The 22,323-nt window shown below is 45.0% G+C and overlaps 1 protein-coding gene across 1 annotated transcript in view; it reads left to right on the forward strand.

Annotated features, from left to right (window-relative positions):
- The first annotated feature begins 7,268 nt into the window (after positions 1-7,268).
- The window catches only part of RAPGEF4 (Rap guanine nucleotide exchange factor 4), a 184,188-nt gene continuing 169,133 nt past the window's right edge, over positions 7,269-22,323 (forward strand). The window contains exon 1 of the mRNA XM_066634746.1: positions 7,269-7,486. Coding sequence (XP_066490843.1) covers positions 7,422-7,486 — 65 coding nt within the window. The 5' untranslated portion in view covers positions 7,269-7,421. The remainder of the gene's footprint in view (positions 7,487-22,323) is intronic.

Raw genomic sequence — 22,323 nt, forward strand, 5'->3', positions numbered from 1 at the left:
TTTTGTACTCTTTACCAACGTTCTTTCCATGCCGTCCCTTTTCAAAAAGCTGAATTCTGCACTTCTAAGAAGCTGAACAATTAGCCCAGGCTGTGTGCTCAAGAAGGCATAGTGCCACATAGGTATATTGCTACTCTCAGACCCAAATCTTAACCAACTTTTCTGCACTGACACAGCTGTGCCAATGGAGCATGTGCTGCATCCTGCATTTGGGTGGCAATCACGGAGGCCTCCTCGAGGTAAGGAAATGTTTGTTTCCCTTATCTTGGAGCCACATTGCTCCTACCTTGGTGCTGGAAAATTGGTTAGGATTAAGCCCTCAGGTTTATTGCTTGAGAGTCACAATACATTTGGCCATTTCTAACATGATGTCTATGGCTACGTTCAGCGAAGGGGATAAAGTGATTTGTCAAACAGTGGACCAGTACAGTATCTACCAGGCATGCTGTCGCAAAGTGCCTTATGGCATTTCTGTGACAGAGAATGCCGGCAGAGTGTGCACTCTGCCAGCACAAGGGAAGAATAGGGTTGGGCCAATAGATCGTTTTCATGCATGAAGAGGAAGAACACCTATCAACCTTTTTCATGCTGTTTGTACTATGGGTCAATGTTGCTAATGAGGGGCAGGACTGGAAGAGAAATTGAATGTACGCTATAGACAATGTAGGTTTAGCATTCATGTTATAGTCTGATCTAAGGAAAAGAGTTGTGTTCCAAGTGTGAAATACAAGTGCTCCTAATTTATGTCTACTCTTTGCAACCTGGTGTTCCATATTCCCACTCTTTCGTTTTTGCATTTACACACAATTTGTTTTCTCTCCTAATTAGAGTTCCATCCTCCTGCTTAGTCTTCTCAAGGAGTATCTGTTTTAGGGCCCAATCCTTCGGCCGTCCAGCATCGGTGCTGGATGTCATAAACAAGCCGTAAAGCATGTTTACGGAACCTTGTAAAGAAGGAATGCTGGCGCCAGCCCAGCACCAGACGCCACCTGGAACAAGGTAAGAGCTCCAGGAAGTGGTAAGGGCTTTTAGGGTGGGGAGGTGGCTTTCCAGGGTTGGGGAGGGTGGGAGGAGAGTGGGGTGGGGGAGGAACCCGCCAGATCCATTCCTCCATGTCAGACTGGAAAGCCCAACATGCAGGTGCTCTCATCTACACCTGCAAAATATCTGATGCAGATGAGAAGCCCTGTTGTGGGGCCTGAAACTTTCCTTGGGGAAGGAGAGAAAAGTTACCTTCCCTGAGGAGACCTCCAGCAGCCTCGGCAGGGCTGCTGGATACAGTGGTCACTATTTTGGCGCCACTGTACCCAGTGGCCCTGCCAAGGATAGAATTGGGTTCCCGTCTGTTGCAACGAAATCAATCTGTTGCACCTTTAATACTGACATGTTTATTTCTGCGCAAGGTCTTGGTGACTAGAGTCCACTGCGTCAGATGCATGAAGTGTTAACCTCAGTTGACAGGTATATAGCAGGTATAATGTAACAGGAATAGGTTGTTTTCCTGCCAACTGCAGATAACCATGCATCTGATGAAGTGAACTCTAGTCACCACAAGCTTCTGCTTAGCCTTGTTTTCTTTCAACTATAGAACAAAACTGGTCCGAAACACATTACTGAAAAACCAGGCCCAATTTACATATGACCTGTGCGGCTGCTGAAACTAATTGCTGAAACATTGGTTCCCTGTGCTCAGAGTTCCATGTTCAGTGTTGGCACCCCCATGGTTCCTTGTGTGTTGGCAACCTTCAGTCTCAAAAGACTATGGTATCGCACTCTGAATGGTGGTTCTGGCACAGCGTCTAGTGTGGCTGAAAAGGCCAATCCGGGAGTGACAATCCCTTCCACACTGGGAGCAAGTGCAGTCTGTCCCTGGTCTGTCTCCCTGGCTATGGGCCTTCCTTCTTTGCCTCTTTGCCTCAGACTGTTGGCCAAGTGTCTCTTCAAACTGGGAAAGGCCATGCTGCACAGCCTGCCTCCAAGCGGGCCACTCAGAGGCCACGGTTTCCCACTTGTTGAGGTCCACTCCTAAGGCCTTCAGATCCCTCTTGCAGATGTCCTTGTATCGCAGCTGTGGTCTACCTGTAGGGTGCTTTCCTTGCACGAGTTCTCCATAGAGGAGATCCTTTGGGATCCGGCCATCATCCATTCTCACGACATGGCCGACCCAACGCAGGCGTCTCTGTTTCAGCAGTGCATACATGCTAGGGATTTCAGCACGTTCCAGGACAGTGTTTGGAACTTTGTCCTGCCAGGTGATGCCGAGGATGCGTCGGAGGCAGCACATGTGGAAAGCGTTCAGTTTCTTCTCCTGTTGTGAGCGAAGAGTCCATGACTCGCTGCAGTACAGAAGTGTACTCAGGACGCAAGCTCTGTAGACCTGGATCCTTGACCCACCTGCAATAATGGCATGAGTGCCAGCACTAAGGGTTCAGGAGTTAGTCTGGGTGGGCGGACTCTTGCTAACCAGTGACCAGTCTGGACCACCCATGATTGATGGAAAAGCACCAATCGTGTGTTGCCTGGTTCATTAGCTACTCTGAGATGTGCTGGTGGCAGCATAGAAAGCAAGCTTATGATCTGTATGATTGTGTGATCAGGATTTTTGTTTGTTACTGATGTAGTGTAGGAGACTGATCAAAGAGAAGCATTTTTTCCAACTACTACACTAGATTAACACTGTATAAATTGGATCTGCATCCTACTGCTTTCACACAAATGAACACTCTAGCTCTTCCAAATATGTATGCTCAGTCTACCCATGACCCTTACAAAGGATATTTTGAATACTATTTTCACTAGTATGAACTTTGATTATCTAGGGATACATGCAAGAATTTGCAATGCAAATATGCCTTCTGGAAAATTTGGGACCAATAAAGATTAAGACAGAATTTTAGAAAAGCCAGATTTATCTCTCAGTAAATCTGTTTATCTTTGTCTAACATTGGGAATTATACATAGCTATCTCTCTGTGTACCAACTCAGAAATTCATTACCCTAATTTCTGTTGTGTTGCCTTATCGCTACAATGTGTTTAAATTCACTTGGGAATTCCCACCTTTGTTCTGAGAGACAGGTTGTATCTGAAGCTGGCACTTTTATCACCTACCTGCTGCTGCTGTGGTTTCTATAGCACAGCGGACTTTGGACTTTGCAGCCACTAAATACCATCTTTTTCCAGCGGCCAAATCACCGCTCTTGCCTATGAGAGATTCTTTTATCATTTACCAGCCATTTACTTCTGTTCTCTAATTCTTGGGACACTTTTCTTTCAGGCTTCTGTCCTTCTAGCATCAAGCTGTATGTATTCCATTTGCTCCCTAGTCATTTATTCTGGCTATCATTTTACTAAAATGAATGATATTCATGTACAAGCATGTAGCTGTTTTATAGCAGAGTACACCTGTTCAGACTGTAAATAGAAGGCTGTGAATATTGGGGTGTAAAGTTACTTTTACAAGGAGTCTGCATACAGTGTGCCAGCTACTCAGCTATAAATGCTGCTGCTTATTTCGGCTGTTCCATTTGCTCAGTTTCAGTATTTGTTTTAAGGATGTGCGCTGGTGCCACCACCAGGAGCTTAGAAAAACAAGAGCTTCTCTAGAGCAGGAGAGTCCAAACTTTTTGGCAGGAGGGCCACATTGTCTCTCTGACACTGTGTTGGGGGCCAGAGGAAAAAAGAATTAATTGACATTTAAAATTTAAATAAATTTACATAAGTTTACATAAATGAATATATTAAAGATGGACTTATATGAATGAATGACGGTCTTGCAATAGCTCAAGGCCTAGCAAGGCCAGCCTTTCCTTTGCTGCCGCTACTGCATCACAGACATGAAACAACAAGCAGTGGAGGGAGCCCTCATCCCACAGCTCACGTGAAAGGTCAAACAGTTGCCCTCACGCTGAGAGCAGTTGCATTGGGCCAGTGTGGGCTCCAACAAATCTCCAGAGGGCCAGAGGCTCATTGGAGACTGGGGGTTTCCTGAGAGCCGCATTGAGAGGCCTCAAGGGCCACAAGTGGCCCCAGGGCCGGGGGTTGGGCACCCCTGGTTGCATAAAAGCAACCCAGCAAGGTAGAAACTGAGACACACTAATACTGTATTGTGCAGTAAAATTACACTGAACTTATATGGAATTTGAGAGCAATGTCTTGTTAAAACATAAGCATGAAAAAGGAAACATGCTTGTATTTGAATGTTCCTAGAGAAGCAACCGATCCTTGGGGCTGGAGAAAACCTCTCATGCACATGTCCACTTCAGCTGGGGTCCTCTTGGTGTGTAAGCTGACATCTCTGGTGGTGAGCTACTCACAACTGTGGATTGACCTATGACAAGGTTTCTCAAAGTGTGGAGATCACACTTTGCCAAAGAACTAAAAAATAATTGTTACACAGCCCATCCATCTGGTGACTGTCACAGTTGCGTCTACCTGCCTGCCCTTCTCCTCTTCCCTCCTATGCTTTGAGAACCATTCCAAGAACACTTCACCTTCCTTCCAAGAGGATGAAGAGAATCAGTTCACATTGGTCAGTTCGCATTGGTCATGCGACTGGTGACGGTTGTAAGAATATTCTTTGTTACTGTTATTGTGATTATTGTTGTCACTGGAAGTAACCAGTGTGAAAGCCTGCATCAAAGGATGTATGTCACAGTGTTTCTCAAACTGTGGGTTGGAACGACTAGGTGGGTCGCAAACCAGTTTCAGGTGGGTCCCCATTCATTTCAATATTTTATCTTTAATATATTAGACTTGATGTTACTACCATGGTATGTGACTGCATTTGGGGAAATGTTACACATCTGTACTTTGAACAGGCTATTATGTATATTCTTTTAACAATGATAGTAAATGGGACTTATTCCTGAGTAAGTGTGGGCAGGATTGCAGCCTAGGATTGTTAAAAATTTTCCTACTTGATGATGTCACTTCTGGTCATGACATCACTTCCCGTGGGTTCTGACAGATTCTCATTCTAAAAAGTGGGTGCTAAAAGTTTGAGAACCAGGGATGTATGACTTTTGAAAAGTAAGAAGTGTTACGTAACAAATATATTGTGTTTTCAACGAAAACACTGAAACTGTTTTGAATTTGGTCAACATTATAATAAGGGGATTTCTGACATACTTGTTATACCAATTTATTTAATATGCCAAGGTAAATGTGCTTTATTTATCTCCAACCAGCCTACCTATTTTGAATAAAATCAATAACTGTAATGAAGAGGAATGTTGCATATATAAATTTATATATGTTATTCAGGGGTCACAGTAAGATAAACTTTGAGTACCCCTGACCTATGAGATTCCATATAGTTTTAGCTCCTGCCCCAAGCAGTTCATTGGTTCCTGTTCTCCCAGCTATAAATGCTTCTGCTCAGGTTGGATCTTATCTGGGCTGCAACCAGCTTCTGTTTTTCCTTGTGTGTGTCACCTCTCCCAGTCTGCCAGTTTCCCCATCTCTGGGTTTTCCCTTATCCTTCATCCTTATTCTAGATCCCTTTATGTGGATTTCTCAAGTCAGTCTGTAATTGATTGTGGATCCACCCTACTGAGTCTGCTCCAGTGTTCTAGCCAACTCTGGACCCAATCCTGCCAGGACTTACATTTCAAGCTCCCATGCTTGGCTTCCTATGAAAGTGCTAACCGTTTCAGAGATTTCAGAGAGTTCTTCAGGCTGCTTCCAGTGTCACCCCTTCTACACTCATATCAATTGGCAGATCACTACAGATGTAGTGAGAATCCTGGGAATGTTTATGCAAACTCTATGAACATCTGAAGCTTCCTTAGCTTTAGTCAAGCATTGATCCAATTCCAGTACTGTATTGTCTACCCGCTGGTAAACTCCCAGGTTCTCAGGCCAAGGTCTTTCTCCTTACCTATTACCTTTTCCTTTGTAGTCTGACATGCCAGGGATTGAGCCTGGGCCTTTCTACATGCAAAGTATGTGGCCTACCATGGATTGTTACCAGGGGCACAGGGCAATTATTAATAAATGTTTCTCTCTAAAAGACACAGGGGAACCTTCAGGAGAAAGAATGTGGCTAACATGAACTACAAGGAGCCTTGGACTGGGTGCAAATACCAGCGCTGAAAGAAGAGACTAAGAGAAGAATAGCTTCCAATTTGAAGGTGAAGATTTATTATGAAACAAATTATGTAGATATGAAAAAATATCTCCAAAATACCCTTTTCCCCAAAGACATGACTGCAGCCTAAGACCATGATACACTGTGACTGTCAATAACATCCATGCACATGAAAAAGCATCTGGAGTCTGTGTTGCAAGCGCTCATTTAAAAATACTGAATGTGCCATTGCACTCACCATCAGTGCTCAGCAGTGGGCCATGGCACCCGGTGATGATGTCGTTGTTGCACTGAGTCATGAGAAAAAAAACTTGAAGAGTGCTGGTATATAGACTATTGTAAGAGCTGGTGTAGTGTTGTGGGGAAGCGCTTAACTACAGTATTAGTCATAATTTTCCTGGTTTGAATCTCATTTCTACCTTGAACTTAGGGAAACCCAATGCCTCTCAGGTTCAGCGGCAATATGGAGATAATATCTAACAAAATACATGTAAAGCAGAGATATACAAATTGAGAGCACAATCCTATGCATATCTACTCAGAAGTAAGTCCCAGCATGTGCAATGGGACTTACTCTCAGGAAAGTGTGTTTAGGATTGCAGCCTCAGAATATTACATACAATATTGATGTTGAACTGAGGATTGATGTTTAGATATCCTATGTACGCAGCTGTGGCATGATGGCGCATACTGGGGTGAGATAGTGACTGACTGGCCTGTGTATTTTCATTCAGATTTATGGCATCCTTGCCTTATTTCTCAGCTGACAAATGGCCTTTTCGGCTAGCTCTATTACCACCGCTGTTGCAACCAGGGAAGGGGAGAAGCTTCTCTCCTGTCTCCCACCTTTCCTTGGATCTCCTCCCTTCCATCGTTCTGGCCGGAGAGGGCAGCTTCTCCTTGGCCACCTACCGCCTCTCACTGCCCCAAAGTGGAGGCAGGCCTGCTGAGAGCGCCTCTTCTTCATTGTCGAGGCTGACCTCAGCGGGCTGGCAGGAGGGTTATATTTAGCGCGTTGTGTCCAAGGGAGACCGCAATGCTCCGAGCGGGCCCGGCACACGAGCCTCAGGCTTGGGGTGGGGTGGGGAGGGGGGCGCGGGTGGCAGAGATTGATGAGCCAGGTGGCTCTGCCTACTGCAGCGGCGGGACGGAGGGAAGCGCCGGGAGCCTGGAAGAGCCCATTCCCTTTCAGTGCAGGGAGGAAGGCGCTGCAGGCAGGCACTGGCACAGAGGAAGCGGGGAAGGGGCGCAGGCGGGGAAAGCAGAGAGCGGCAGCAGCAGCCACCCACTACGGCAGAGGCAGCGGGAGCTGCCTGGGTGATCTGCGCAAACATGGTCTCTGCTCACACATCCCATTCGTCCTCCTCCAGCGAGTGGATCGCTTGCCTGGATAAAAGGTACCTGCACCTTCATTGATGCGGAGGGAGGGGCCGGCCGACTGGCAGCATGTGCTGGACAGAGAGAGCCCTGCATTCTCCTCCCCGCCCCCAGGCGCCCTCCCCATGCCCGTGATGAATAAATGCAAGAAAGGCAAATGCATTTTGATGCTTTTGGGTCAATGTGATCCAAAATCCCCCCGGGGGGGGGGGGAAGAGCACTGATGGGGCTTGGTTTGTGAGTGGATGAGATGAGGCGGGTGTCTCATGCCGGGAGCGGAGCTGCTCATCAGCATAATCGCAGCCCCCAGGGCCATATATTTCCATAGGGTTCTCGTGCCCGGGAAATGATATTGCACGTGCTGGAGTTGCGGAGTCCTCCTCATCCCCTTCCTCTCCCTCTGTCTGGGGATGCAGCTGCGAGGCCTGCAGGCACTCGTCGCGGGGAAGAAGGGGGGATCAATAAGCCGTCTGCACAACTAACCACCCAGGAAGCGAAAGAGATGGGCCCTGATAGAGAACTATGCGCGCTCTGTGTGTGTGTGTGTGTGTGTGTGTGAGAGAGAGAGAGAGATAAGGGGGGGGGGGAATTGTTACCAGGATGGTTTTAATCCAGCACTAGACAATATGGGAAATGATCTGAGATGCCTTTTCCGCCAAATGTTCCGCCAGATGTTATTACATCAGCATTGATGCGAACATTTCCAGAGTGATCGCTCAATTATAGGAGGGACATAGAAAAAGAATAAAAGATGACAAGATGCTTCTTGGGACACCAATATGGCAGCAGTAATGCAACATTTTATTCCATGTCCTTAATCTGTTGTGTTTCTGCTGTGTATCAGCCTTCCTGCACAATGAGGTCAGAAATGCATGGACTTATTACTGGGGGAGAGAAAGCATGCGTTAACAGAAGCCAAGTTTGGCCTTTTAGTCCCTTAATTCTGTATTCCTTGAATCCTTTGATCAGTGTATATGAGATCCACCATCTAGCCTTTAGTATCGTCCAGTTATAATGCTGTGACCTCGTTGATTTGCACAGATGCGGTGGCCATTTCATGCTCCAGTGGCCGGGGGTTGCTCCATGTGGCAAGTGATGTTTATGTGCAGCAGCTTGCCACTTGGCAGCATTGTTCACCGCTATGCATTTCACCACATGAACACAATCCACAATAATGTGATTGGTATAATATGGGGTTCTCAACTGGTGGTACGTGTACCACTGGTGATACACCAGACTGTTGGATGTATGGCAGCAAGACCATAACAGGAACTTCTAATGATGGCAGGAAGCTTCGCCTAGCACACAGAGCTCCAGCGCACAGTTTTCATGCACCTGAAAAAGCCCTCCTTCCTGCCCTGAGCCTCTTACCACTGTTGGAAGCACATATCATGGTCTCAGAACCTGGAAGTAACTAGTGATGATGTTGTCATCAGTTATTTCTGGTGGAACTTCTGTGGAGAGTGGTAGAGTAAGTGGTATGTCAGGGGAGCGGTGTGCTGGTATAGTGAAATGAGCAGATATGGGTAGCTGAGAAACTGTACATGATGGGCTTGCCTTGAAGAACTACTTCCATGCATTTTTGAGTTCAGGCAGATGTTCAGGGCCACTGGTTTTGTGAATCAGGCTAATAAGAGGCTGTATATTTTTCTCCCTTTTTCTGGTGATTTAAGTTCTTGTTTTAAAAATCCCTTGAATTTACTCAACATCTCCTCTTGTTTTCACATGAATGTTTCTTATGGGTTGGTTTTTCATAGAGAAAGAGATGTGTATGATTTAATGTTATTATTATTATATGCCAGAATGCCAATATGCCAGAATGTACTTTCCTTAACACACGTAACTGATCTTATTAATGGCCAGGGATGGCATCAGGAGTTGGTCAGGTCAGGACCTGCTTCCCATAAGGCCTGCCTAGCTGGGGCCTGAACACTTAGCAGTGGTGGCAATGTGTAATGGAACTGTGCAAGATCCGTAGAGGAGATGTGGTGTCAGCAGTGACCCTTGCTCTGGCAGGCAAGCATAGGGTTAACCCCAGGGCTCTAACTAGCAGTGGGTCTGCTGCACAGCTGCAGCCACTAGAGGCAACCAGGTCATTAAGGGGTAAAAGCAGCACCTGAAGAAGGAAGAGTTTGGTTGGTGTAGAAGGAAGCTTCTCTCCCTAGAGGGAGGGAGGCCATTGTTGGGGAATGAAGGGGAACTAATTAGCTTAAAGTGGGCATAGGTTCTTTAGGTGAAATTTTGACTAGGAATTTGGCAAAACACATTGGTAGCACTGTTAGGGGCAGATAAAGGGCAGGGCATTGCCCAGGACCTCCTGCAACCTAATGCCGGCTCTGTGGATGGGAAATTATTTCAATAGGTGATATCAGTGTATATATTTGATTTCTTTACCTACTTTTATTTCTGAGATGGGGAGCCCAATCCTGAGCTGCCTGGGGTGCGGAGCTGAGGTGGCACCAAAAATGGCTGCCGCCGCATCCTGAGTGCTTTGAGCAGCCACAGGTGGGACCTCTGGGGAAGGGGACTTTTCTCCCCTTCCCCCAGGTAAACACAGTAGCCCCACGATGAGGCTACTCAATTCACCGCCAACAAAAAGGTTGGCAGTGAATCAAGTGCCTCCTTGTCAGGCTGTGAACACAACATGGAGACTTTGGATCTGGTGGAGCGTCACTCCAGCCGTCCCGCCTATCCCCGCTCTCTCCCTGCCTCCTGCTTCCCTGGAATGCCTCATCCTCGCCCTCTGCCCGCCTTCCCCCACCCCAGAACGCCTCCTCCCTGCCTCCCCCATGCCCCTACTTACCTCTCTGCTGCTCGGCGGTCTGCACGACCATTGAGTGGCAGAGGTCGGGTGCCTGCCCGACAGTAGCCTGACGCCGGCCAGCACTAAGCTACCACCAGCACTCGCCCAGTGTTAGGGCCCACAAACGTGCTTAATGTCACCTTTGCAACAGTCCATGCTGCCGCTGAGTCAGTGCTCCGAGCCCAGGATTGGGCTCTCAGTGTGCTTGCTGTTGGGATTGCAAATATCAGCAAGAAGGAGGGGAAAAAAATGACAGGGTCAGGTAATGGTCTAAAGACATGGGATGCAACAACCAAGTTTGGCCTTCCTGAAATCTAAGAACATGTTTCACTGTACATGCCCTTAACTTCCAATGATTGAGAACTCTAGTGTTTAATGGCCACTGTCCCCCAAAATTCCTACTACGTTAACCTCATTGAAAAATTCTTTCCTATTGGTTAGAATCAAGTCAAGGATGGCCTGCGCTGGCCTCCCCTCAGGCGCCTCTCTCATTCTGGCCACCGCAAAGTGCCTATGGGAGGAGACCGGAATTGGCCCAGAATTGGATCTGGCCCTTAAGCCCAAGCTTTTGCTTTTTTCCATTGAAATTCATGGAATTAATTTTAAATTACTAAATTTTTGCTGTATTGTGCCTATTTACTGTTTTCAAAATACAATAGACGCCCATGTGACCTTTTTCTTCAACAGTTGAACATATTGATTGTGATGTCAGGAAGGTACTATGGAATCAGGTGTGTTGTATTTTTTGGTGACATTTACCAAATTCTTTTTGCCATAGGATTGTTCCCACTGAACAGCAGGCTACCAGATTGGTATACTGAGTTACCATCTGGAAGCCTCTGATGAATTACCTTGAACACTAAGCAAGCAGTTATCTAGAAAAAACAAAATAATTACCTCTTTGTGCAACAATTAAGATGCACAGCTGAATATGTACACCAGTCCTGGATGTGTATTTGAATCTCTGCATACCTGGATATTTTGCATGGTGCCCAGGCCTTGTGATCATTCATGAATTGCTATGCACATGCAACAAGTGTGAAGCAGAAGTTTCAACCTCCGTTTAGAGTTCTAGTTTTATGTGAAGAATTAACCTGTACAAGAAATCCCATTTTATACAAAGATATGCTCATTATGCTGGTATTCCTTGGCATCTTTTTAGATTGTGAGCCCTTTTGGGACAGGGAGCCATTTAGTTATTTGATTTTTCTCTGTAAACCGCTTTGTGAACTTTTAGTTGAAAAGTGGTATATAAATACTGTTATTAATAATAATAATTAATAATTAGGTAATGAACTTTTCTTTGATACCTAAAATTATTTATCTTCTTCTTCTTCCTTAGCAAAGAAGATAAATGATTTAGGTATCAAGGAAAAGTTCACACCTAAATTTATTTATGATAATAATTTTTATTTATACCTAAAATTATATGAGAGTTCATTTTGACAGCTGGCTGGCATGACTCTTTCCTTAATCCTTCCTGTCTGTTTAGAATCCTTCAGCTCTAGTTTTTTGGCAGTTGTTGCATGCAGATAAAAATGATAGTCACGATAAAGGATTACCAAGGGAAGTTTCCCTCCCAGGGAAATCACAACTGGAGAGGAGTCTCATTCTGGATCAGGGTCATGGTGATGGCCACTAGTGTGAGTGGCTATAAAAGGGAATTGAAGAAATTCATGGAGGACAGATCTGTCAATGGCTACTAGCCATGGTGACAATGTGCTACCTCTGGGTTCAGCAGCAATATGTCATTGGTACCAGCTGCAGGGGAGCAATGGCAGGAGAGAAGTATGCCCTCTCTCCTGCTTGTGGGCTTTCTAGTGGTGGTGGGTCACTGTAGGAAACAAGATATTGGACCTGATGACCCTTTGGCCTGATGCAACAGGGCTTTTCTTATGTTTCTTTCCATTAGAGAGAGAAAGGGTTGGTCTCTTCTCCCCCCCCTTGTGGTTCTGAACCCGATTTCTCTCCACTTGACTGATTTTTAACAACAACAACAAAACAAGCATGCAAGGGCTAAACTATCTGTTTAATGTGTAGTTTAACCCTAAGACCTCATACCTGAGACACAAAATACAAATACCATATGCACATACCGCAGGAAACTATTTGATGTTTACATCGAAAGAAGACAAAAAACACCTTCATGTTATTTCTGTGCTATTTTTTATTTTTGGAGGGGGGGACCATCTTCAAAGGTATTATAGAAGATTTACAGCCCAGTCCTAACCAACTTGCTGGTATTGTTGTATAAATAAGTAAAATATTTTTCACTGAACTTGGTTTTATTCCTGTTTTATAGGAATATAAGTAACCTTCTGTATTTTTCATAACCACCCCACTCAAAACACAACAGCTTTAAAACCTTGAATCATCTGATGGAGGTTGGAGAACAATCTTGAACTGGATAGAGTATTGAAAAGGGACAGAACAAAGCATCATCGTAAGTCTTATTCTTTAAGAACCGCAAGGGAGAGATCTCAGAGAAGCAAGAAATATACCAGATCATGATATCGGATATTCCGCTCATGATTCTGGACATGATTTCTTTTATCATAGTCTTTCTGGTCAGAAGAGAATCTCTTTGCTCATTGTATAAATGGGGCATTCCATTACTCATAAGAATCTATATGAGTCATAAAAGAGAGTGCCCCGTACACACAAAGCATCAAGCCTACCAGTGTCTGTGCCAGGTTGCTGAGGGCCCTGGGACACATCACTGCACCCCTGCCCACTGATACTGCATTGGGTGCAGCCGTGGCCACTCATTTTGAGAACAGAGGGATCAACCTGGCCAACCTGTCACCCTCAGTTGACAATGAGCCTTCAGTTAGTTGGCCCTATTGCATCAACTCCTGATATCTACACTTAAATGTGGCTGGACTGCAGCTTTTCTGTACTGGACTCCTTTCTATACTGTAACTTTGCATTCCTTTAACCTAGAACTTATCAGTTCAAATCCTAGGTGAAAAAAGTTAGTGAACAGTATTTGTTGGCGACAAACTAAGTCTTTCAGATTTTTGAAAGCAGTCGCCCCTGTGAGTTCCTTAATAGGTTTCCTTTTGGTGCAGATGTTGCTTTAATTATGTGCAAGTTCAGTAGTCTACAATTCTGTGCATGAGGCATATATGAATTCTTGGGCTTTCCATGTAATTGATTGAAGAACCTGCAGCGCCTTCTCTGACTGATGAACTTGACTGCTGGAGTCGATCACAGAACAAACCATGTAATATTGCTGGCCTGCTGTGTTGAGATGATCTTCTCATGAATTATTTAAATCTGAAGGGTTGTTCTGAGGACAGCCAACCAAGTTTTTTATACACCTTTGCTACTGTGATCTGGTGTGATTTTCCTTTACTGGTTGTCCTTTATTAATCTGATGTTTCAGTTATCTTTAAAATGAATCAGAAATAAAGCAACGCTTGTATGCATGTAAAATGCATATGATGTAATATTCAGGGAAAGCCTCTTAATAGTTTCCAGTGGAATTTTGGAAAATGCAACCATCTCTTGAGTCACAATCCTCAGCGTGATCCAGACACTCCATCTCATTCCATTATTGAAAGTACAGTATGGGCAGCTGTCTAGTGAAATACTGTATGTTCAGATTACTGGCCACTATCCAACATAAAGTTAGGTGTGCTTAAACCTATTAAGTTCTGTGAGTTTAAGTATGGCTAATGCTCTGCTGGATTATGGCCAACGTGTACGTTTTGCCAGATAACAGGCATGAGAAAAAGACAGCACCTCCTAAGTAAACTTTCTAGTTTAGAATCTCTAACCACAACCCAAGACACAGTTGTGGCTATTTTAACAACACAATTCTAATTTGTGCTGGTATAGGAAGGCCAGCAGGCCTGTCCCCTATCCAGTGCAAGTTTTGGGCTGCAAGTGGCTCAGCCCAGGGCAAGGGAAAATGCTTCCCCTTACCCCAGGGAGAGCAGCCAACAGCCTCAATGAGTGTACTCAATCTGCACTACCTAAAAAGGTGGTGCAGATTTGAGCAGAATCGAGCAGCCTGGAGCTGCTCTGTGCTGTCCGGGACTATGGTCAGTATCTGGCATAACTGCAGGGTCCTGGCCCCACACCCTGCTTTCCCACTGCCTGTCCATGGGCCCAGCTTCTAGCCATGGTGAACCCTGGTGCCACCCTTACATACAAGGCTTCCACAACAGACAGATCATTGCTGGAAGGTTCCCTGGAGGTAGGAAGTCTGAGAAATTCTGAACTAAACTTGATGGGAAAGGGAGGGAAATAAGGCGCATCAGGAAGAATTGAATTTGGCTCAGATCCTACCTAGCTCATACTACAGCCATGTCAGTATCAGCAAGACTACCGTAGAAAGTCAACTTTTATGGCACAGTAACATTTCAGCCTTTTATGATAATGGTATCAATGTACCTATGAATGGACTGTTTAGAATGTGTGCATAAATATTATTTGTGGCTCATCCAAATTATCCTATTGTGCATTTGAAGGGCAGGTGAATCACAGCAACATGAGTGGTACATTAAATCAATCTTTAAAATGTGTTGCAAAACATCAGTTCCAGTTTGTGTGATATCATACGGTGGGCAGAAATATTAAATGCCTTTGCGAATAAGATTACTGTTCTAGTTCAGCAAATCTGGGCAGTCTGATTTGGGCATTATGCAAACTGAGGGGCAGAGGAGCAGAAGGTGTTAAGCATCACTCCTGCATTTCCATTCCAAATGGCCCCCTCTCAAGGCATTTTTCTGGCACACTGTTGCATGTAAATACTGGTTATGTATTATCACAATTCAACTCCACCTCAGCCATAAAACATCCTTAGGGCACTTTACAAGGCTATGTAGGTGAATAATCAAAATCCAAATCAAAACTAAAGGAAGTCATCCAACTGCTGAATCCTATACATGTTTACTCAGAAGTGAATTCAATGGGAACTACTCCAGATAAGCATTTATAGAATTGCAACCCAGGTCTAGTAACCTTGTATACAGGAAGTCAAGTCCCATTCACTTTAATAGAGCTAGCTTCCTTCCTTCAAGAGTGAGTGTGTGTGTGTGTGTGTGTGTGTGCGCGTGTGTGTGTGTGTGTGAGAGAGAGAGAGAGAGAGAGAGAGAGAGAGAGAGAGAGAGGATTGCACTATAATTTAACCTTGAATTTATAGGCAGGAATATCCTTTATAATTTGTTCTTGTGCGTGTCAATTTCTTATTATACACTTTGCTGTCTTCAGTGTGGTGCAGACACTTTCTCTGACTCTGATATACCCTTCACCCCTTCACAAATGAAAATAAGGACAGATGATTGCAACACCCTTGTTCTTATACAAAAGAGTCCTTTGCAAGCTGTACTCTGCATCGGTATATATTGTTGAGGGTCTTCTTGGCTGTTCATTTATCCTGCAATCGTCTGTCTTCCACTGTTTAAAAGCCAAGGGCAATTATTCTTTTGCTTAGATGTAGTAGCATAGCTGGGGGGGGCTATCATACTTAAATTGTAAATCCCACTGTTACTTACTTCTGAGTATACATACAGTCAGTGATTTTCCAGGAGGAGGAACTAGAAAACAGACACTGCCCCTGGTCAACAGTGACAGTTGGATATATGTGCCAATACTATTGTAAATAAAACCAAAACAAACAAAACACCACTATTAAGTAGTGCAAACTTTCTCTACCCATATCCAGAACATAAATATTTGTTCTTCTTCATACACTGTGCTTTGGAATTTAAGATTTAGGATTGGGGCCATGAGAAAGAGTGGGTTTGGCTTCAGGTTTTGAAAGTCTGAGGTTTGTATCAAGAGGCTTACCTCAGCCATCTGAAAGACTGGGCTACTTTGTGACCTTTCACTTTACAATTACTTTGTTTCTGAAATTAATGTCTAGGAAGCATAAGGCAAGGTACACAAGGTAGCACAAATGTTCCTGTTGCTACTTCCCCTCAGCCAAGGTCTCTTGGAGAGCCAAAGCAGAGCTGTTGTAGGTAAGCAAGCAGATTCTTATTGGTCTAAAGCAGGGGTGTCCAAAGTTTTTGGCAGGAGGGCCACATCATCTCTCTGACACTGTGTCGGGGGCCGGGGGGGGGAAGAATTAATTTATATTTCAAATTTGAATAAATTTACATAAGTTTACATAAATGAATATATTAAAGATGAACTTATATGAATGAATGAAGGTCTTTCAATAGCTCAATGCCTATAAAAGGCCTTGCACAAAGCAAGGCTGGCCTTTCCTTTGCTGCCGCTGCTGCATCACAGATGTGAAAGAGCAAGCAGTGGAGGGAGCTCTCATCTCACAGCTCACACAGTCAAACAGTTGCCCTCACGCTGAGAGAAGTTGCGTTGGGCCAGTGTGGGCTTCAACAAATCTCCGGAGGGCCAGAGACTCATTGGAGACTGGGGGCTCCCTGAGGGCCGCATTGGGAGGCCTTGAGGGCTGCAAGTGGCCCCCGGGCCGGGGTTTGGCCACCCCTGGTCTAAAGGCATACCAAAGATTTATCATCATAGCTCAGTTCACAGGCACTTCCCAGTGACTTTGGAAGCTCCCTCCCTCCCATGAGGCAAAAATGAGAGCTGTCCATAAAGTACAACTGAGAAATCTAGTATTTTAACATAGCTGTGATTATATAGTAGCCCCCCCCCCCCAGCTAGCCACAAACTAAGGCTCATTTAATCCAGATCTTATTACATTTTTCAGTCTTTAAAAAGAAACCCATTTTGACCATTTTAAAATCACCGTTGTAATGCCAGTAGAGCCCATTTTGCCCATATTACAAGTCAATGAACCTGTAGTTAAGATATAGTGATTTACAACTTACCTAAAATGTGATACATTGTTAATTGTGGGTTAGAGGCGTTAAATTTAGATTTAAATTTCCAGTCAAAAGTCATCTCTGCAGAGAATACCCTCACACTCCTTGTGAGACCAAATCTAGTTGCGTGCCAGAAGCCTGAGCCTCACTGACCTGGATGCAAGCATATCACACTTTTAAAAATTTAAATTTTTTTTAAAATAATATTTTAAAACATGAAATACCATAGATACTTGCCTATAGGGCAAAAAAAATTGCCAATAAATCAAGCTTACATCATCACCTCACCTTATCTCCAAGGGCAGTCAGGGTTTTTCAACTAACTTCTGCAAGCAAAGCAGAGGGCTGTTAATCTCCAAGGCAACTCCTCCAGGGCAAAGCTCCAGCCAAAGTTAACCTTTTATTCTCCTGCTAAAGGCTTCCTTTTAAATCAAGCAAACCTAGTTCTCTTTTGCAAATGCTGCAGCAGCCTCTGTAAATGCTTTGCAGAGGTCTGTTTTTTTAAACACCAGGATATAATCTTTATTTCCATTTGAAACAAAGTTGTAAGCTACAATTCAGTGCACCCATTACTTTAGAATAACACCCATGGAAAGCAATGGGTCTACTTTTGAGTAAATAGGGTTGCAACTATGTTCAGCTGCTCTTGTTCACAGTAATTCCTTGTTGCTTGCCTCTCTGCTGTGAATTGAATTGCGTACTCCAAATTATGTATTATAAGTTTGTTATAAGTTTGTAAGTTATGTATTACAAGTTTGTAGAGCATCTGCCTTAACACACCAGTCACCTTAAAGAAGAATTTGATTAGTGGTTCTCCTGCAGTGGTTCCCAACCTTTTTTTACTTGCATACCCCTTGGCAGCCCATTTTCATAAACTGAACCCCTCAAGCATTAGCAAAACGTTTGTAGTTAATATGAATAATATTAGCCCTCATCTCCTCTATATGAAAACCCATACTTCATGTATTCATCACTGTATTTTATCTTTTTAACTGTCTGAAGAACTGAAGACTATGCCTTTGTACTCTTTTGCACCAGAAGTGTCCTGAGAAATTCTCAGTGATTCTTTACTTTCCGTATTATGTTTCAGTTTTTTACTGTGCTGGTTTTAATCACTGATTCATACATGAATCAATGACCAAAAACTAGCTATTGGTGGGGCTTTCGCAGCCAACTAGCTACCTCCCTTCCTGCCTTGCTGGCCCTGCAAGGCATTCTGGAGCACTATCTGTCTTTTTCTGCCATTATTTAATTCTTTTTCAAGTATCCCCAAAGGTCCTGTTGATAACTTGTAGTTTGACCACAAATCCATTTTCTTCTGAGATTTTCAGTCAGAAAGTGTAAAAAAGTGGTTTGTGGTGATTCCACAAAATAGTAATCATCAGATTTTTTTTTTTCCTGATGAAGTGGTCACTGAGCCACAAAAGGTAGAGCTACAAAATATCTGTTAAGTCTTCGTCACAGCTCTGTTTTCACGAGAATGGTCTACCATGGCTTCCCCTCTGGAAATTGCTTTTGTCTGCAAATTCTGGATTTTTGCATGTGTTCACTTTTGAGATTGTACAAGAGATTCTAAACATTCAAGAACAGAACCAGTCATACTTTCTTTGGCATATAGTACTGATATTTCAAACTGTAAACCTTAATCCTGAAATTATTTATATTCACTCCACATGTCTCCTGATGCTGCCAAATCGCTTCCCAAGTTGTAACCCTAACGAACTTTCCAGCACTAACGCAGTTGCAATGCAGCCCCTAGGTAAGGAAACATTCTCTTACCTTGAGGAGGCTCTGTGATTGCCCCCTCATGGACAAGATGCAGGACGGGCTCCATCAGCACGGCTGCATTGGCCTTGGAATGTTAGTTAGGATTGGGCTGTGAGCGGGCTCCTTTTACTCTAGGACACGGGTGTCCAATGTTTTTGGCAGGAGGGCCACATCATCTCTCTGACACTGTGTCGGGGCCGGGGGGGGGGGAAGAATTAATTTACATTTTAAATTTGAATACATTTACATAAGTTTACATAAATTAATATACTAGAGGTGGAACTTATATGAATGAATGAAGGTCTTGCAATAGCACAAGGCCTATAAAAGGTCTTGCACAAAGCAAGGCTGGCCTTTCCTTTGCTGCCGCTACTGCATCACAGACATGAAACAGCAAGCAGTGGAGGAAGCTCTCATCCCACAGCTCATGCAAGAGGTCAAACAGTTGCCCTCACGCTGAGAGCAGTCGCATCAGGCCAGTGCGGGCTCCAACAAATCTCTGGAGGGCCAGAGGCTTATTGGAGATTGGGGTCTCCCTGAGGGCCGCATTGAGAGGCCTCGAGGGCCGCATGCGGCCCCAGGGCCAGGGTTTGGGCACCCCTGCTCTAGGAGAAGTCTATTAACAAACCCTATGCAGACTGGATGGGTCACTCTTTTTCAGCTTCAGCCATTTTATCTTTAATATGGGGCTAATAATACTACCATACCTTATGGAGTTGTTCCCGCAGGTCTCCCCTTTCCAGCAAATAACTGCTTGGGAAGGCCATATGGATTAGAACTTTTGAATAGGAAGAAAGGGTTGGCCTCCCTCCCCCCAACCCATCCAAATTGGGTGTGAGTTGTAGCTGTTTTTATGAGATAAAATTATAATAAGAATTCTAAGGATGGAGTTCCAATGAAATGAGTAGTTTGGCCCTGATCACACTCAACAGCACAGAGGCCTACTGTGGTTATTAGAGGTATATTTATTAAAGATGGGCAGCCCAATCCTGAGCTGCCCGGCGCACAGGGCTGCAGTGGCACCAGAAATGACTGCCGCGTCATCTGGTGTGCTCCGGGCAATCGCTGGAGGCTCCTTGGGAGAAGGGGACTTTTGTCCCCTTCCCCCGGGTAAAGCAAGTAGCCCCACAGTGGGGCTGCTCGATTCACCAGCAACCCAAAGGCTGGCAGTGAATCAAGAACCTCTGCATTGGGCAGTGAGCCCGTTGGGCAGTGAGCCCAACATGGAGGCTCTGGATTCGGTGGAGCTTTGCTTCACTGGTCCCGCCTCCCTCCCTCCCTGCTCCCTCCCCTGAATGCCTCCTCCCCACCTCCTCCTTCCCCCCGGAACACCTCCTCCCCGCCTCCCCCCATGCCCCCACTTACCTCTCCACTGCTTCGCAGTCCATGCAACTGCTGAGTGGTGGAGCTCCGGTGGCTGCCCAGTGGTAGCCCAGTGCTAGCCAGCCTGACACTGACACTTATGGCATTTTTGTGACAGTGCACATCAGCAGTAAGCTGGCGTGCACTGTTCAGGATTGGGCCCTCAGTCCAGACAAAATAAAGCATTAAAACCCCATTGATTTCACTAAATAAATGGGACTCAGAAGTGCTTAACTTGAGCTGCTTGACTATTTTTCAACAAACATTTGTACACTACAATATTAAAATTACAAAAGAGCAGCAGGTTCTGCCCTCCCTTTTGTGATTTTCAGTTTAGCTGTTGCTTTAAGATGGTTAATAAAGGATGGACGCAAACCTGATGCGCCCTTGGGTCAATGCAGGTCCCTTGCGCTGGCCCAGCAATGTTGCAAAGGTGCCATCAAGCACTTCTGTGCCACCCTGGGGGGGAAGATAGACCAGCACACAGATGTGCGCTGACCTTCCCGCGCCGATGCAATCTCTGGGCCAGGTAAGAATGCGCTGGCCAAGCTCAGCTGGTGCAGAGGTCTGGGGAGTGTGTGGGGAGACCAGGGAGGAGGTGGGAGGGAGGTGTTTTGGGGCAGGGAGAGGTCAGGCAATGGGCGTTCTCAGGGGCAGGCAGGCAGGGAGTGGGAGGCGGGGCCAAAATCCCGCAGTTTTTCCTGATCCTAACCCCGTTCCTGGGTAGTCTGGGGCAGTCCTGGTCTGCTCAGATTTGTGCCACCTCTTAAGGTGGTGCAGATCTGAGTAGTCCCATTGGGATTGCTGCTTCTGTACCGAGGGCAAGGAGATGCATTTCCCCTTGCCCCAGGCTGAGCAGCTTTCAGCCCCAATCCTGCCCTGGACGCAGCACAGGTCTGCTGGCCTGCCTGCTCAAGGGCAGGTTAGGATTGGGCTGGATGGGACATTATTTAACTAAACTTAGGTCCAAATCCCAACCAACTTTCCAGCGCTGGTATAGCTGTGCCAGTGGGACGTGTGCTGAACCCTGCAGTTGGGTTGCAGTCACGGAGGCCTCTTTAAAGTAAGGGAAAGTTTGTTCCTTTACCTCGGAGCTGCATTGCCCTTATGTTGGTGCTAGAAAGTGGGTTAGGATTGTACCCTTACTAGATTTGTGGATTTCATTAAGGGCCCAGTCCCTTTCCCCCATCATGTTTGCATTAGCACACTTCTACCTGCTGTACTGACCATGACTTGCAGCCCAATCCTGAGCTGCCCAGGGCACCCAGGCTCGGCGGCACCAAGAAGGGTTGCCGCCGGATCCTGCACCTCCCGGGCTACTGCGGGAAGCTACTTTTGTCCCCTTCTCCCAGGTAAGGTAAGCAACCCCACAATGGGGCTACTCACTTTACTGCCGACCAAAAGGTCGGTGGTAAGGTAAAGGCACTCATGTAGGGCGCACAGCCTTCTACTGTTGAGTTCAGCAAGGTAAGCAAGGAAACAGATTCCTGTTCTGGCAAGTGTCCACTGTCCGCCGTTATGCAGACCCAGCTGCTTGTGACAGTGACCAGGCCACAAGTGCTGGCACTATTGCATTTGCAACAGATGAAAAGGGGTTTATGCTGCCCAAATGCTTATTCTGGCAACATAAAGGCACCATAGGATTGGGCCATAAAACTTTTCTTCCTAACTTTGTGCTTTTCCAAGTTGAAGGTTTTGTTTTTTCTAAAATCAGAAGGAGCATTCAGACATATGGCTTCCCAACTACAATGCGAAGTCGTACAGCCAAGGAAGTATTGTACTATGAGCTGTTGAATTAGCTCACCATCATGCACTGAAATGAGTGAATCCTCCAAGTGCCAACATAATTTAAGTTGGAATCCAGCAGTAAAGCTTTTGATTCCTATTCTTTTATACCTGTAGCTCCTAGTCTTCTTAAAGGTATTATGACAGGAAAATGAATATTTATTATTCTGTCATTGCGGAGCTTAAATAATAAAAAAAAACCTGGCAGACAAAAGTCTTTCTTAAAAGATTGGAGCAAGAAAGAAATGACTTTGGGTGAAGTACAATCATCTCTATTAAAAAAGAGGGTATTTTACAGGTCGGAAACAGAATTATAAAACAACAAAAAATGTTTACTCTG

This window comes from Tiliqua scincoides, chromosome 1 (genome assembly GCF_035046505.1).
Source record: "Tiliqua scincoides isolate rTilSci1 chromosome 1, rTilSci1.hap2, whole genome shotgun sequence".
In the NCBI taxonomy this organism is placed as follows: domain Eukaryota; kingdom Metazoa; phylum Chordata; class Lepidosauria; order Squamata; family Scincidae; genus Tiliqua; species Tiliqua scincoides.